The 17,054-nt window shown below is 34.8% G+C and overlaps 3 protein-coding genes across 3 annotated transcripts; 2 read left to right on the top strand and 1 right to left on the bottom strand.

Moving 5' to 3' along the window:
- Positions 1-291: 291 nt before the first annotated feature.
- Positions 292-5,050, top strand: LOC126755315 (integrator complex subunit 8). The gene is made up of 14 exons (XM_050467788.1): positions 292-502; positions 557-802; positions 860-979; positions 1,046-1,166; positions 1,221-1,692; positions 1,759-2,004; positions 2,067-2,298; positions 2,367-2,608; positions 2,666-2,911; positions 3,527-3,957; positions 4,021-4,139; positions 4,223-4,395; positions 4,455-4,625; positions 4,711-5,050. Exons 1-14 carry the CDS (start codon positions 346-348, stop codon positions 4,828-4,830), a joined length of 3,096 nt encoding a protein of 1,031 aa, XP_050323745.1. The 5' UTR covers positions 292-345; the 3' UTR covers positions 4,831-5,050.
- Positions 4,840-6,751, bottom strand: LOC126755316 (flap endonuclease 1). The gene is made up of 5 exons (XM_050467790.1): positions 6,559-6,751; positions 5,914-6,497; positions 5,638-5,856; positions 5,430-5,579; positions 4,840-5,360 (listed from the first exon to the last, which is right to left on the bottom strand). Exons 1-5 carry the CDS (start codon positions 6,638-6,640, stop codon positions 5,247-5,249), a joined length of 1,149 nt encoding a protein of 382 aa, XP_050323747.1. The 5' UTR covers positions 6,641-6,751; the 3' UTR covers positions 4,840-5,246.
- A 362-nt stretch (positions 6,752-7,113) lies between these two features.
- On the top strand, positions 7,114-16,526 carry LOC126755128 (protein DEK). Its single transcript, XM_050467477.1, has 13 exons — positions 7,114-7,220; positions 9,074-9,320; positions 10,523-10,935; positions 11,016-11,190; positions 11,262-11,377; positions 11,466-11,586; positions 11,654-11,754; positions 11,825-11,986; positions 12,050-12,253; positions 12,334-12,421; positions 12,490-12,590; positions 12,664-12,816; positions 15,387-16,526. The coding sequence occupies exons 1-13, from the start codon at positions 7,218-7,220 to the stop codon at positions 15,399-15,401; spliced, it is 1,899 nt and encodes a 632-aa protein (XP_050323434.1). The 5' UTR covers positions 7,114-7,217; the 3' UTR covers positions 15,402-16,526.
- The last annotated feature ends 528 nt before the right edge of the window (positions 16,527-17,054 follow it).

Genomic DNA, 17,054 nt, shown 5'->3' with positions numbered 1-17,054 from the left:
GTTTAACTGTTGCAACGAATGCGGGGTGATACACATGCACAAAAACTAAGGCCAATTTAAAGTGTCCTTTATATATATATGCTAAGTAACAGAAATTTTTTATAAATTAAAATAATGCTTCTAAAAAATATAGTTTTAAGGTATCTAACTAAATCATTTCTTTTGAGTATAAAACCACTTGGAAGCTATTAAATACTAACTGCATTGGAAACGCCCTGCATATTAACTTTTGGTTTTTGTTTGCAACACTGTTGCCAGCTGATTTCATTTGACACTTCATAGCAACAGCTGTTTTAAAGCGACTTGCATTCATTTATATGATGTTAATTTTACTAAAATTTATAAATGAGTGTTGATAAAAGTGCAACAAATTCTTTGAATAAAAAAATGGACGATCCTTTGCGTCCAAAAGCGGTGCCGCTTGACTCCGAAACCGTACTTTGGTTTGAGTTTCTACTCGATCCACAATTAATTACCAAGCACCTGCAAAAGCTTAATCCAGGTAAATAGAAAACGCTCTGAATTGGGAAAAGAAAAAAATTAATTATTATTTTAGATCCCAGCGCATTGGAACTAATGACACAATTCATATCTGTTACACCGGATGTAATAATACCAACACAGTATGATTTAACCTCGCCAGACACAGAAAATATGCCGGGAGGCATACCGGTAACGCCAGGCGCAGGCGTAAATAGTGGCGTTGGTATGATGAACATGGACGGCCTACGTATACCACGTAAACAAATTGCTTTGAAGATTTTAACGCTCAAAGTAGCAACATGGCTGAAGTGGAATCTCGGTAAGAGTGTATAGCATATGAAATTGTATTACATTTGAACTTTTTATAAAATTACAGATGTATTGGAAAAGAGTTTGCCAATACCAAAGCAATTGTTTTTGTTGCGTGATTTGTGCACGATTTGCTTTGGCAAGTTGGTTAGTATACCTTTGCAGCAGGATTTCCAGGCGAAAATTTGTAAGTTCTTGAAAATTAGTGCATAACGCAAAAATAAATAATAATATTAATAATATTGGTTTACAGCGACTGACGGGCATGAACATGCTGCGCGCTTTGCGCTAACTTTCTACCACCGTTGGGTGTTACGTTTGCAAATTCTAAAAGATATTGCAATGAAAGCAGCACGTCCTTCAATGGCTAATATGTACGTAAATAAACAAATATAGTATTTTTGTTTTGTAATATTTTATTTGTGTAGGTTTGTGCCAATGGAGCCGATGCATCAATTTTTTGCTCCTGATATACCACCACAAAACAGCGTGGAATATCTGCAGGAGCTTTGCCAGTCCACAGAACCGTTTTATGTCTTCACTTTCGACACATTTGTAACATTGCACGCAGACACTGAAACTATGCGACAAAATTTCGAAAATATGCAAAAAATTTCTTTAGCCGAGTTACGTGCACAAATCTACTTCGATTTGGTTAATTTCTACTTGTATACCAAACAATACCGACAAGCACGCGAAGCTGTGAATGAGTGTCGGCGCAATTTGAAGGAAATGAAAGCTGACTACGTAATCGAATCTGCTAAACGCACAGCGGCTGGTTATCTCTTTTGCCACGTGAACGATGAAGAGCTGGAAGGTTATCTACTGGCTTGCGGCTGTAGCGAGCAACGTACCACTTTAACAGAGCGCTTTAATGCCTCGTCATTGAAACAGTATAAAGTAAGTTAATGATTCTAGTTAAAAATTAGTATAATTGTTTATTATTACTACTATTACTACTACTAGGACATCATTGAAATCCTACAAGAGGATAATCATATACGTGAAATACCACTTGTAAGTCGACGCATACTCGAACTCGACATTGAAGGCGCCATTTCACAGGGTTCACTGAAAGAGTCGCGTTCACTCGAAATGCAAGTAGCAGCATTGAATTTAGTACGCAGCATTTTTGAGGAGGGAAATATTTTTACAAGCGTGGATTATTTTGAGAAATACAGACATATGAATTGCTTCGTTGCGATTGTAGAGGTGAGTAAATATTATTATTAATAGATTAATATACATTAATAAAATTCCCATATATTGTACAGGCAATCAGTAATGTGCTGCCGCAATGTACACTTGGCGAACGAAACGCAATCAAAAGATTTCTCATAGACAGCGTATTGAAAGAAAATATTGGCAAACAATTTCTACAACACTTGCAAAACATACAACTCTTCTCAGCCACCGAATTGCTTGATCTAGAACGGCAAACAGCCGATGAGGAGCTCTCTGTGCCGACACTTGCAACGCTCAGTGAATGGAAATTCAATTCGAAAAGTAGGTTATAAAATGCCTAAAATCATTGTTAATTGTTAATTTATAATTAATTAAATTTGCATTTTTAGTAATACGCATTGAGGTCGGATCACTCGAACGTCAACTAATCTCATGCACAAATGCGAATACTGTGCGTAAACTTCTAGTAAAGTTGGCTGCTACTAATCCAGCTAAGCCACTGTGGACAGTAAATCCAAGTTGGGAGATTGCAACACCGATTAAATCGTTGCTAATGTCTATGCAAAGAGGATTTCTGCAAGACTTTGCTTATGTTTTATTGGGCAAAGCGCGCGAGATGACTGCTAAAAGTGTAAGTTTTTTTCAACCCACTTTTTATTGCAATGAGCATTTTTTAAATTACCTTTAGGACTACATCGGTGCGGTGTCTATGCTAAGCGTACTTAAATCGGAGACACAACGTCAAGAGCTATCAAATACCACAGTTGTTTCAAAGCTTGGCAAGCTGGTGAACTGGGAGATTTTGTTCATTCAAATTACACAGTGCCTGGAAGAGTGGAATCGGAAAACTTTGGATCTGCAGTCACTGGGTAACCGCTGCAAACTATGCTTGGCTTCACTACAAAGCAACGACAACATTATACCCCGCATAGAGGTAAGAGGGCGTCTGACTTAAATGTGAAACATTGCTTTTTCTCCTATATATGAACCACTTTAAGATTAATTAGACTCACTGTTATATTGTAACAAGTAATTGGCTTATGTTTATACTCTAAACATGGTATATAAAGTTGCCACAAAATTCGCTGAACCTACAAAATGCATATATAAATGATCAGCATGACGAGCTGAGTCGATTTAGTCCGTTTCCGTCCGTCTGTCTGTATATACGCTGGACTAGTTCGCATTTTTGAAGTATCGATCTGAAATTTTACACATATCCGTCGATATCGGAGTACTATAGCATCTAGCTGACGTACAAACTTAACGATCCAACGATGTCCTTGCATGGAAAACTTTGTTATTTGAGGGGATATCTGCACAAATTTGACATGGTTTATTCTCTAAAGCAACGTTACAATCCCCGAAGATGTTGTTCTGTTCGGACCACTAAGCGATATAGCGGCCATACAAATTAATCAATCAAAATCCTGTTCATGTATGCAACCCTCATTTGAGAAGAATGAAGAGATTTTTTTTTAATTTTTAATGGGAAGCTAATCGTTTGAAATTCAGCTAAAACTTCAAAATATCAACTCTCTTGTCACAGATAATCGAAAGCTGCGCTATCATGCTGCTCAATCTAGGCGATTGGAATACACTAATGTTCTTAGATAAGCGTTTGGCACAACTCGAATTGCCAATTGCCTTTGCTGCCACCGTACTTGACATGGAGAAGATGAAGGGCTCTAAGAAGGTGTGCCGCGATGCATTCGATTTGGTATTGCAAATGTTTGTGAATACCACGAAGCGTAGCGGTGGGCCTGGTGGCAGCGGCGGCACTGGTGGCGGCAGTTCACGGAATTCACCGTCCCTAGCTGTTTCAACTGGCCTGCAACCGTTTCTGAAACGCATACGCCACCAGCTGATCTTCTCATTGGCCATATCATGCCTCGGAAAAATACAAAACATACTTAGAGACGATACAAATCATGATTTGAGTGGTGAATATATGCATTTGTGGCCCGCTGGCATACCCAGGTAGTTGTGGTGTGGTTTTATTAATGCAATAAATAAATAGTTAAATTAATTTCACTCTTGCAGTCCCTTGGCGTATAGCGTGCGTATAGTGTGTGAGACCTTGCATTGGCTGTTGACAGAGGCGTTGAAATATTATCCGCAAACTATTACATGGTTGAAAACGAAAGGTGATTTGGAATTAGGTATGCTATTTTGCTGTTCCCTTATTTTCCGGTATTTATTCATATATTTTTGTAATACTTATATTATTACTTTTATTCTACAGCTATTGGTAATAATGAAGCGGCAATGCGTTGCTATGTCAATGCGCTCATCACTGGCACCGATTACTGTACTTTTCCATTGCAACGCAACGTAGCTGATGATTATGTAATACATAAAATGATACGTTGCTCATCGAACTTAGGCTGTCACATGCAAGCCACTGTGTTGTGCCAGGTAAATTTTGTATTTGTAGTATATTTGCAAATTGTTTATTTATTCAAAATGTTTTGCAGTTCTTGGAGGAAATCGATTACGGCATTGTATTCAAAAAACTTACCGAGAAATCTTCAAATTTCACCGATGCAATGGATGCGTATTATAATTGCATTTGGGATACAACGTTATTGGAATTTATAATAAATTTACATGCACGAAAGGGAGAGCACAGCCGAAAGTTAGAAGCGGTAGGCTTGTTGACAATTTGAAACTTATTTAGAAACTTTATAATTATATGTACATATGTATATTATATTTTATTTTCCTGCTTAGATCGCTATTATGGGCTCACTCGAATTGAATGCGAACAACAATGACGAAATCAAACGTGAAGCGGCGGCAATACGGAAAACACGATTCCTACGCGCACTAGCCAAACAGTATTTGTTGTAAAAGTACACGTTTTCATAATTGGCCTCTAATTTTATTTTATTCCATTCTTTACGAAACATGTAATTTAAGTCATAGCCGTACTTGTAGCTGTAAGCAGTTTTCTACGTCGACACAAAATATACAGACTTAACTTAATTGTAAAATATTGTTGTAATATCAAATAGTTAAAAAGTAAGTTTTAAAATATTATAATTAATAAACTGTATTTGCGACAATTTCATTGGGTGTTATTACTAATTAGTAAACAAATAAAAATATTAGACATACATACATACATAGATGAAGAATTTTAACAATGTTTTAATTTTAACATGGAACGCCGATGTTTTCAAAAATATACTTAAATTACTAAACAGGCTTATTCGCTATTTATAGTCAGTTATTAAATTCAACTCACTACAATTTCAACAACAATCTTACTTGGGGCGTCTGCCACGTGCGGCGCCACCGGTCTTTGCTTTCTTGTTGGCAGTCTTTTTATCATCCTCTGTTTTACGCTTAGTTGTGGGTTTATTCGCAGACGGTATAGTCTTAGGGAAAGAGCATAGTAATGTGTACTTTTTAAAATGAAACTTTTAAAATAAAATTTATTAAAATACCTTAAAGAAACTGTCTAAACGCCCTTGGGTTTGTGTATTCTTTGATTTTTGTATTTTTTTTGCGCCCGCGCGCACACGATCCTCATTGAATTGTCGATCGCCACAGAGAAATTTTACCAGACCTTCCTCATCTGGTTCTGTCCATTTGAGCTAGAGTAGAATACGCAAATAAATACAAATTTCAAATGTTCTTAACTATACACATTACCTCAATAGCCAGAGGATCTGTTACTTCGGGTTTTATAAAAAGCTCACGCGCAACTTGATAATTCCAATCTTCTGCTACAGTGTATTTCTTTTGATCAATATTTTTGAGTATTGTCTCAATATCGCGATAAGTATTAATTAATTCAATTGCACGTTTTGGTCCAATACCTTTTATACCTTCGCAGTAATCACAACCCAACAGTATGCAAAGATCTATGAACTAAAAAGGAACATAAATTTTATAAGCACGAATATACAACTGTTTTAGGGTACCTACCTCAGTGCTGGTCAATTCAAAACCTTGCAGCACTTTATCATAGCTAAACTCTTTAACTGGCATTTTTCGCGCCTCGCTAAAAGTCAAATGACGCAACAGCACACTTGAGCCAAAAGTAAGTGCATCCATATCCTCGGTAGCGGTGGCATAAACTTTGCCCGCCTTTACAAGAGCCGCACATTGCGCTTCAGCCTCACAGGGTGCCTCTACATATGGCACACCCATTAATTTAAGCAATTCCTGCGCTTCACGCGCATGCTCTTTAGTTACACGCACCAAACGGCGATTGAATTTTTCCACCTCTTCTGCATTGCCGGCTTCTTCGGCTTTCTCCAAGGCCTTTTGTGCTTCTTCACGGCGCTCAGCGCGTTTAGCCAATTCACCAGATTTTAGATCTGGTGGCTTACCATCAAACACATATACCGGCTTAATGCCGTGCTCCAACATTCGTATAGTTCGATAAAACATACCCATTAAATGTGAGGTAGGTTCGCCATCCACTGTTGTTAGTTGGGCGCCATCAGAACGAACGGCAATTAGAAACTGATAGAGACACATCGATGCATCAATAGCCACTTTACGTCCTGGAAACGTTGGTATGTTAATGCCAAACAAATGTCATACCTTACAACAAATTTAACTTACCAAAGTAGTTTTTGATTTCATTTTCCCTTATTGCGGACGGTGCAATATCTGCTATCAATTTCGCTAATCCCAAAATTCCCATCGTGTGGTTTTATATTTTGTTCAGGATAAATGAAATAAATGCAGAACTTTATTGTATAGAAGAATTGATATGAATAAATGAAGATTTCGTTGGCGCGCAGTTATGTATGTACCAATGTGCCAAAGCGATAAGCCGATATACCGATATTCGCAATGCTATCAAAATATGTATAAAGTTATCGGCACATAATATGAAAAAAACGAATGTCTTTTTTGTATCGTATATTATGAAATGTTTTTAATATAATAGTTTTAATAGTAATTTCAATGCTGCAAGCAATTTTATATCCATGTAAGCGTATATAAAAGTTTGAAAAGAAAACTAAAAGTTTGTAAGTTATAAGTTTAAAACATTTCGTAAATAATATAAGCGCTAAGCGATTTTAGTAAATTTTTAAAAATCCGATTATGTATACGCATACATATATTGATACCAAAAATATCAATCCTGCGTAGTTAAGAAGAAGAAGCTTATGGCGAAGAGGAATTAATAAAATAGTTGAGTGTATTTTCCATAAGTGAATTTCGTGCCAGGGAAACGGCGAGAAAGATTTTTTCGGGCAAAAAACATAGTAAATATGGTATGTAAATTACTAAAAAGTATTCCAAAGTATCAGTTTATGTTGAAAGTTTTGTACCACTATAAAAGTGTGCATAAATTTAAAGTGTTTTACATCTAAAAGTGAAAAGAAAAAGTTTAAAGCGCGACACATTCGTTGGATTTTTCGCTTTCATCGTTTCATCTTAATTTTTTTTCAATGAACGTCGTTTTACTGTTTCGTTGCGCCGCGCTGCGCTGCGTCGTGTATTTGCTATGCCGTGCAGTGCCGTGTCGTGGTGGTATATAAACATGGCGTCGGTTCATTTTCACCTACTACACATTTTATATGGGCTTTCCTCGCTTGCCGCCTTTTGAATGGCCTTTTCGTTGATACGCCAGCGAATTCATCTAGATGGAAATTTTGCATTTTATTTAAATTCGCCTTAATGTTCGTATAACAAGCGAAAGCGAATATTCATTCATTTATGTCACTAACTCGTTGTTGGCGCGTTTGGCAAAGGCAGAAGTTAAACGAATGCCGGAGAAAAACAAAGGCGAAAAAGTATATATTTTCATATGTGTATACCAGTTACATGGATGAATGTATTTACAATTGCCGAGCATTTTGTAATGCGGATTTGAGAATGTTATCCCTATGGCAGACTTGGTGGGGGTGAATTGTTTGAGAAGGCAACCGTTAACCTATTTTCAAGTGCTCGACAAGTGTCATTATGCTAACAAATAAGAGTATATAAGTGGGTGCTGGGTGCACTATACATAAAATACTGCCACAATGTGTTGGAACATGAGCTTACAATTACAGTTATGGACAAAGCAATAGGATAGATCAGGTTAAAACACAACTATTGAGAGATTTAATCCATATACTATATTTCTACTGAATGCAAATGTGAAACAAATATTAAATGGAATTTAAAAAAAGTTTAACCTATCTTATATAAGTGACTTCATAACAAATTCATTGGATATTTCATAAAAATAGGCTCATTACCAAAACAAATTATTACAAAATTAAGAAATTATTCACAAAACAAATTTTAAAATTGAACTTTTGAACATATAATTTATAAAATCCTAGCATGCCTTTTGCAATACCGAGTGTCATACAAGATTCGTTTTTGTCCTTATTCCAACATAATTTTTATATCTCGAACAGAGTAGATTGTTTTTAAGTGTTTGACAGCGAAAGATAAAACAATACCAAACATCACAAAGAATTTAACTAATCTTTTACTTAATAGAATGTTCAAATACATTTTATGCTCAGAAAAGTGTACATTAGGTTAGCCACGAAGTTTTTATTTAGTTAGCCATTATTTAGCCTACTAGGCATTTTTAGCTAACTAGTCTCAGTTTTTGGCATAAGTTAACGTACAAAACAATGCAACAATCTCCAAATAAATTTTCAAAGGGCCACTAGCGGATAAAGTTGCCATCCAAAATGACCGATCAAAAAAAATATTAAGTTCTTTTATAATTTTTTTTTGCCGCTATCGAGATTATTATAGCTTCGGTGTATCTTTAGTTACGTTTTTTTTTTCTAAACAAAACCTACGATTTTCATGTCACGTTAACACTTCAACGACAATTACAAATAAGTGCAAAGTATTAACCTTTCAATTATTTATACAAGCACCATATGTGTTTTTGCCATGGTGTTTCTTCATAATATGTGTACATTTTCCAAAAGTACAGCTTTAGAACAGCCTTTTAATGTTAAAATACATATACAATTTATAGTGTGCTTAAAAGCTATCCATAACCTCCAAAATCTATGTCAATGGGTTTTTCGCTATTATGACTTTATATCTTATTTTTTATTGTATACTCAAGTAATTATTTTTTAAAATTCTAATGCGATTATGCTTAAAGGAAAGCGAGAACAAAACAGAGGAGACAAAAGCCGCAGGCGATACTGCGGCATCAACAGCGGAGAAAGCGCCAGAGAACGATAAGAAAGACGTAGCCGCTAGTGGTACAGCAAGTCCAGAACCTGCTGCTGCGGCAGAGAAGAAAAATAGTACAGGTGCTGATGACGAAGCTAACGATAAGAAAGCAGATAAGGTGACTACAGCAACAGAGAATGACGATAAGAAACCAAAATCGGAAGCCGAAGCAGGTGAGCGAGAGCAAACTTAACCTTTACTAGTCTAATTTAATTTTATTCATAATATCAATTTCTTTTAACATATTTTTTTACTGTTTGCTAAAAATCCGTTAAATATGTATAAATACAATTATTGCTATTGATAAGCGGCTAAGTGCAGATAATGCGAAATAACAGACCACAAAATTCGAGCTGTCTGGCAAAATGAATTGTTGGCATATTGGATGAATTTTCATTCATTTGACGAGTTGTTGCATTTTTTGGGTTTGTTGTTTTGCTACGTATTCTCGGTCGATTGCCCCCCGCTATGCGGCGAAGTACATGCGTTAATATTGAATGGAAGTAGAGCAACAGCACGAAAACAACCAGTGTGCTATGACCGGCATATTTTGCCGACGTTGCATAGCGCATCGTGCTAACGTGGTGTATTTAAAATGTATAAATTGGCGCGCTTTCTTGTCAGCCGTATGTTCGAAACCGAGCCAAAGCATGCCGTGACTTTTTCTCTTCGTGGAAGTGTTTGGGTTGAGGAAGTCAAAAGAAAAATTAATTTGTGTTTTTCTTCCTTGCTTTGCACTTTCTAAATAAACTACTTTGGTTTCTTGTGTCGTGTGGGTGTGTGATAGTGGGGAGATATGATTAAAATTATATCATTGGGCATTGCTTCCTCTCCTCCGTCCAGTATCCATACTTCGTCGTTAATCTACCCTTGGATTTGTTCATGCTTAACCCTGACAAATATGGTTTTGTGTAGTAATGTCCAAGGTACAATAAATATTCGCTTATAGTTCATAGTTTATCTCGTCGCGTTATGTGTGACCGTTAAACTTTCCAAGGGTGAAAACAATTACTTTTTTAATTACATTAGAATATTAAGTTATACGCCAATCAGGGTTGCTAATTTTTTAATACAAAAATAATTAAATCTTCCTTTTGGTATTAAAAAACCGATTTTTAAGATGTTTTAGATTAAAAAATCAAAATTTAATTTTATAATTTAATATTAGATTTTTAAAATTTTTACTTTTAATCACAAAATACAGAAATTTATTGTATTTTCAAAAATTATTTATAATTAATATTATTATATTATTTTTAATGCAATACTGGCTGCAATACTTTTAATTGTCAATGAATTTTAGTATTATTATTAACTCTTATTACGTTTCAATTACTTGCGGTTTTAATAGTCTTCATAATATTACTTCTTACAGAAAACAAATCTGACGATAAACCCACCGCCGATTCAGGCGATGATAAAAAGTCAGCTCAAAAGGACAAACTCGGCGATGCCAAGGAGGCTAACGACTCCAAAGAGGATAATGATACGACAGAGGTAGATGATAAGAAGACTGAAGGTAAAGAGAAGAATGGCACAGTAGCTGCTACTGGAGGCGGCGCCGCCGCAACGGGCGCTGTTGATAAAAAGAAACCAGCCAAGGAACAGGGTAAAGAGAAGAACGACAAAAAAGCTGACAAAAATAAAGGAGAGAAATCTGACGAAGTGGAGAATGAAAACCAGCAAGTCGATGAGGATGATGAGAGTGTAGTGGCTTTAGCCGAAATTGATAGAATCAATGATAATATTAATAAGACACGGGTTGATGGCCTGCAAACGTTGCATGAGGTATGTCATAACTTTTTACCTTCTCAGTGTAATTTTTTATGTTATTATTATTAAAAACGCTATTATTTCATTTCTTTCAGCTCTGTTTCAAGTCTGTAGGTAAAAATAATGTTGTTAAAAAGAATTTACGCTCATTTGCCGGTTTCGAGTTTGAGAAGGACTCTAGTGAATATAAGAAAAAATTGGATGCCATTAAGAAAACCGACGCGAAGGCACTTAAGAGTATTTGTGATATTCTTGCGTTGGACCGCAAAGGTAAAACATTAAAATTAAACATTTTTAAGTGCAAGAAATGTAATATTGAACTTCAAAAAAAAAAAAAATAGGCACAAAAGATGAAATTGCAAATCGTGTGCTCAAATTCCTTATGGAACCGGATGAGTCGCTCTGTGTAGATGAAGCGGCTGAAGAGGAGGAAGAAGATATGGAAGAGGATGAGGAGGTGGGTCTTCTAAAAATTTTTTTTTTTTATTTATTTTTTATTTATTTATTTATAAATTCACATATTTATTCATTTCCGCATTCATCAGCCAGTAGATGAGGAAGAGGAGGAGGAGAGCGCAGAAGAGGAACGTAAACGTAAACCAACCAGTCGCGCACCTGCACGAAATTCAACAAGTGGTCGCCCCAGACGTGCAACTGCTGGAAAAAGTAATTGCTACAGCATAAATATAATATATTAATGCATTAATAAAATTTACTTTTACTTATGTTGCAGAAATGTCCGCCTATGTTGACTTCTCCAGCTCAGATGAAAGTGAACGTAATACCGCGCCGGCCAAACGAAAGCGTCACGATGACTCCGAGTCGGGTTCAGATGTATGTTCATTATTGTTCTTTCGTACATATGTATGTATTAGTAACTTTTACTTTCAAATTATATCTGCAGTATAATCCATCGGGTGGTAATTCCGATTCGGATGGTGCTCGTGGTGGTGGTCGCAAGGCATTAGCACGCGGTGGACGGGGTGGACGACCAGCACGTAAAAGTTGGAAAAAGAATTCCGATTCCGAGGAAGAAGAATTTGATCTCTCCGATGCTGATAGTGATGTAAGCTTCGTGAACATTTCTTTCATATGGTAATAAATTTATATATTTTTTCTATGCTTGCAGGTGCCGAAACGTAAACGCGCTACACCTGGTAAACGTGGTCGACCTTCTGCTGCTGCCGCCGCCACAAATAAACGTGGTACACGTGGTCGTGGCGCCAAACCAACCAAATCGCGCAAACGCAAAGACTCCGAAAGTGAAGATGAAATGTCTGAGGATGAGGAGGAAGAGGAGGAGATGTCCGACTTTGGAAGCGATCAGAGTGAGGTAGGAAACCTTATTTATTTTTTGGTGATTTTTTATTTTATAAAATTTTTTAACAATAATGTTTCCTTTGTCTGCAACAGGAGGAAGAGGAGTCAAAGAAATTCAAAAAGCCCTCAACGCCTGTGAAAAATGCTAAAGCAAATAACAAAGCTAAAACGCCAGCTAAAGGTAAGATTATTAATATTTTATTTATTAATAACTCATTTAATAAAAAAAATTTTGTTTCTATTTTGCAGCCGCTGGCCGACCGAAAAAAGTAAGCAAAAAGGAGGAAGAGGAAGAATCCGATGATGAGGATGAGCCGCTAAACAAAAAGGGCAAGGCGACATTCCCCACGGTATGTCGATCGCGAATTTATTCGCTTAAAGATTTATTCAATGTAATGTTAAAATTTTAATTTTATTTTTCAGGACGAACAAATACGCAATTATGTTAAGGAAATCTTAGATAAAGCCAATCTCGAAGAGATCACCATGAAAACGGTGTGCAAGCAAGTGTATGCAAAATATCCTGATTTCGATTTAACAGATAAAAAGGATTTCATAAAAGCCACAGTGAAGGCGGTAAGTGGAAATTTTGTCAAGTTTTTCGTTTGCATGACCGGTGATATACATACATATGTAGTATATACATATATACTAGTTCTAAAAATTTATGCGGAATTTACATTTTGATTTGTTTAATTTTTTTTTTGAGATTTTTTTCTTTTTGAGAATTAAAAGCGTTTTCTTTTCTGACAAGCATGTTGCATTTATTCCCTTAGCGGCAGAATTATGTCGAATTGACAGTCTTTGGCCGAATAAATTCCGGATCCGTTCCCTGTTACGTAGACTCGACTGTCGCGGAAACGGTATTTATTCCGTCTTTGCCCGCGCTGTTAAAATTTTGTGCTATATTCTCAAAATTTGTTCGGGTTTGTTTGTTCTCCCAGAATGTTGCCCGAAAAATGTGCAACATTTTCTACACTTCACAAAACGTAAAAGAGCGGATGTACAGTTGTCCACAAAATAATAGGAGTGCCAATATGAAAAATGTGTTTGGCTGCATAACTTTTTTAAATCACATGTAAATGACGCGAAACAATAATGGTACAAATAACGGGGTACTAGCATTAAAATACAAAACAAATTTTTATTCTCATGATTGCTATTCTACTTTTCTGCTTTGCTAGTTCTCGGAGACATTTGTTATTGCTTTCCACAAAATAATAGGTGTGTTAGATATCTCGTTTTCAAAATAGTCCTTAACACAAAAAATATTCACAAAATTAGAAAAGTAAGTATGCTACCATAATCTAGCAGCAATTTAAATCAATTATTAATTTATTTAATCATTGGGTTTTTCTCCAGTGGGTGGAGACAATCATTGTACAGGGAAAAGCGGAAAACGATAAAAAAATTTAGAAAACTAGGAAAAACTTATAAAGAAATCCAAGAAATCGTAAAATGCTCTCCTCAAATGATAGCAAATGCCTTAAATTAAAGAAACAAAAATGAAACTCGTAGACAAAAGCGCAAAACATCCACTGCAGACGATCGGAATATAGTACGCTACTGCAAAATTAATCCTTTTGCTTCAGCCAGGAGCATCCATGACGAACTAAATTTGTCAGTTTATACTGAAAGTGATCGTAGGCATTTCGAGCAGAACAAATTATTTGTCAGAAGTCCTGACCCGCGTCTAAACGGCGAAACATATTGTGGTCAGACGAATCCCAAGTTGAGTTATTTGGTCGTACAGGCTCTAGGAACTTTGTCCGTAATCCCCGGTTTACCACAAAAACCGTTATACATAACGATGCCAAATCATGGTATGCGGTCGTTTTTCAATGCCATTGATATGGGTATATCAACAGGATAATTACCCTAAACATACCAGCAAGTGCGCAAAAAAATGGTTTAGAGCCAACGGAATTGAGGTTATGTGGGGACCTGCTCAGTCTCCTGACCTCAAACTCATTGAAAACTTGTGGACAGATATCAAGAAGAAAGTAGCTGAAGAGAAACCAACCAATTCGGGAGATTTAGGCAAGTAGTGAAAGAGGCTTGGAAAGAAACACCAATAAAACGTTGCCAAGATCTTATAGACTCCATGTTTCGGAGATGTGATGCTGTGTTAAAAAAAAATCGATGTTATTCAACGAAATATTAATTATTTTAATATTCTGTGAAACTTTGGAACCATTATATATTAATATTATATAACGGTCCCGTATTACCTAAAATACTCCTATTTTTTTGTGGAACTAGTTATTTAGTTTACTTTATATAAACTGCAATATAAAATTTTTTTTGTTTAATTGAAATAGATGAAATCTAGATCTTTAGCAAATTACCTTGTGCAAAAATTTTGAAAAAAACAACATTTTTGTCAATGAAAATTAACATTTCGTTTTTCTCATGTGGTCACTTTTATTTTTTTTGTGGACAACTGTATAAATAAGCTCTTTTTTGTATTTCTTTTTAATATTTTTTATTTTAAAGTTTTTTTATTTTTTGATTTTTTTTGTACATATTTATTTTTTCAATGTTAAATTTTTATATTTATTTTGTTTTAATATTTTCTATTTTTTTAATTTTAATCTGGTGGTCGAAAAAGTCTTTTCGTGTTTCTAATTAAAATTCAACATATTTTTTTATATTTATAATAATAATTAAATATGTACCATTTTGGTTGACATTTTTCCGCTAGAGACATTATTCCATCAGTGTAAATCGAATTAAATTTTTTTTGGTTAAATGCAGCAATCTCACCTTTCGAACACTATATGGTATGACACAATGTGATTGGTAGCACTGATGATATACGACTGCAACATATGTACATATATTGACAAAATACGAAGACTTTTTCGACTATTTGTATTTTTTTAATATTATTTTTTTTTATTGTTTATTACATTTTTTTACTTTATTTTTAAATAATTTTAAACGATTTTTTATTTAAATTTTTTTTTTTTTAATATTTGTTATTTAAAAAACGAATTCAAAACTCATTTATTTTAAATATTAAATTTATTTTTTCATTCAAAATGAAATTATTCAAAATTAAAACTAATTTTTTTATATCCAAAAAATAATTTTTTTAAATTATATTTTATAAATTTCTAATTTCCTATGCTCTTCCATTACAGTTAATTGCGGCATAAATCCAAAAAACAAAATATGTGCAACACTCTCACACTTTGCGATATAGCAAATGAAAACGCGCAGCAAGAGCAGCAAAAATAAAATAAAATAAACGAATATCATTTCAACCAACAACAGCTGTTAGTCTGCGCCCACAGCATCGGTGTATTTATAATAAGCTATTGAATATGTTTGAAGTAACGAATTCGAGAGCTTTTAAGATTCCTTTATAATTTCGTTCATATATGATTGCTTTTCTTCAAACCCCCATCCGGCTCTTCCTAAATGGGTGCACCAAGCGCACTTTTATAAAAACAAACCAACTATTTCTTGCAAACATTTTCTATTTGATGATTATTTGACTAATTTTATTTATACGTACACGAGTAATGTGTATACTTGATTATTTGTCGTTGTGTAATTTTTCTTACCTTCTCTTACTAATATTACGCAACGTTCTTATCCTCATCTTATACTTGAATAAGATACTTGCACACAAACTACACACATACACACATATTATACATTTTTTTTCTTAGTTCTAAAGCATTGTATAAATACTAGATTTTCTTATGACTTTCAAAAATGTAAACAAAAGATGAAACAAGAAATGAAAAGAATGTGGAATGCAAGCAAATTTGTAGAATTTCTGTAAAATGTTTAATAATAATAAAGAAGATATACATACAAAATAAAGAAGCAAAATAATATATAACATGATATGTGCGTAAAGCTAAATTACAAACATAAAAGAAAAAGCAAAATTAAATTCAAAAGTTATTAATAAATACTTGGTTTGCATTTGTTGTGCAAATGCGAGAAAGTTATTTGTAAAAAGTAGCTGAGAATTTTTCTTCGAACATGAAAAGTGGAAAATATAACAAAAGAGAAAACACTGGCGTCAGTACAAAAAAAAATATATATATTATATTAACAAAAAGTTATGAAAACGAGTATGTATTTTATTTTTTAATATTTGGCATAAAACAAAAGAAAAAAATTAAGGGAAATCGACGCGTAAATAAATGAATAAGATAAAAATGCTTCAAAGCAAAACAAAAAAAAATAATAATATATGAAAGTATGTGCGACTTATGTTAAATTGTGAATGCAGAAATAAGTGAAATAAAGTAAAAACTATTGAATTGCATGTGTGTTTTATATATCAAAAATTAGAGAGTCAATAAGAGGAAATTGATTTATTGTTCAAAACAACGCATTGTCTTTGTTGCTGTAACGGCAGAAAACACTCCTAAAGTTATTTCGAGTGCTGCCGAGTCCTTGGCCGGATAAAAATCCAGGTTACTTAGACCCGATTGTCTTGAGATCGGGTTTCGGTCTCTTCGACCAAACAGCTCAACACTAAGGGTATCGTCGTTGTTGTTGTTGTAACGGGTAGCTAATCCCAGTTAGAATGGTTAGGATTAGATAAGTTGTCATCCCACGGTAGGCCTAGGAAACGTACTGTTTCGACGGGGTCGGACCATAGGGAGAGAGGTGACCGATGTGTATGTGTTAGCGGGGCATGCAAAGAGGTGGTTAGTGTCATGATATGTTAGGGTCAATTCTGTATAAATAGGAATTTAACCTGCTACAGTATCCAAAACGAATCAGCGCAAGGGTCACTCTCGATTATCACGGCAACATACGGGCCTCACAGTGCAGGTGTTCGA

This window comes from Bactrocera neohumeralis, chromosome 4, assembly GCF_024586455.1.
Source record: "Bactrocera neohumeralis isolate Rockhampton chromosome 4, APGP_CSIRO_Bneo_wtdbg2-racon-allhic-juicebox.fasta_v2, whole genome shotgun sequence".
NCBI lineage: Eukaryota > Metazoa > Arthropoda > Insecta > Diptera > Tephritidae > Bactrocera > Bactrocera neohumeralis.
This window is presented reverse-complemented; position numbering and strand designations above follow the sequence as displayed.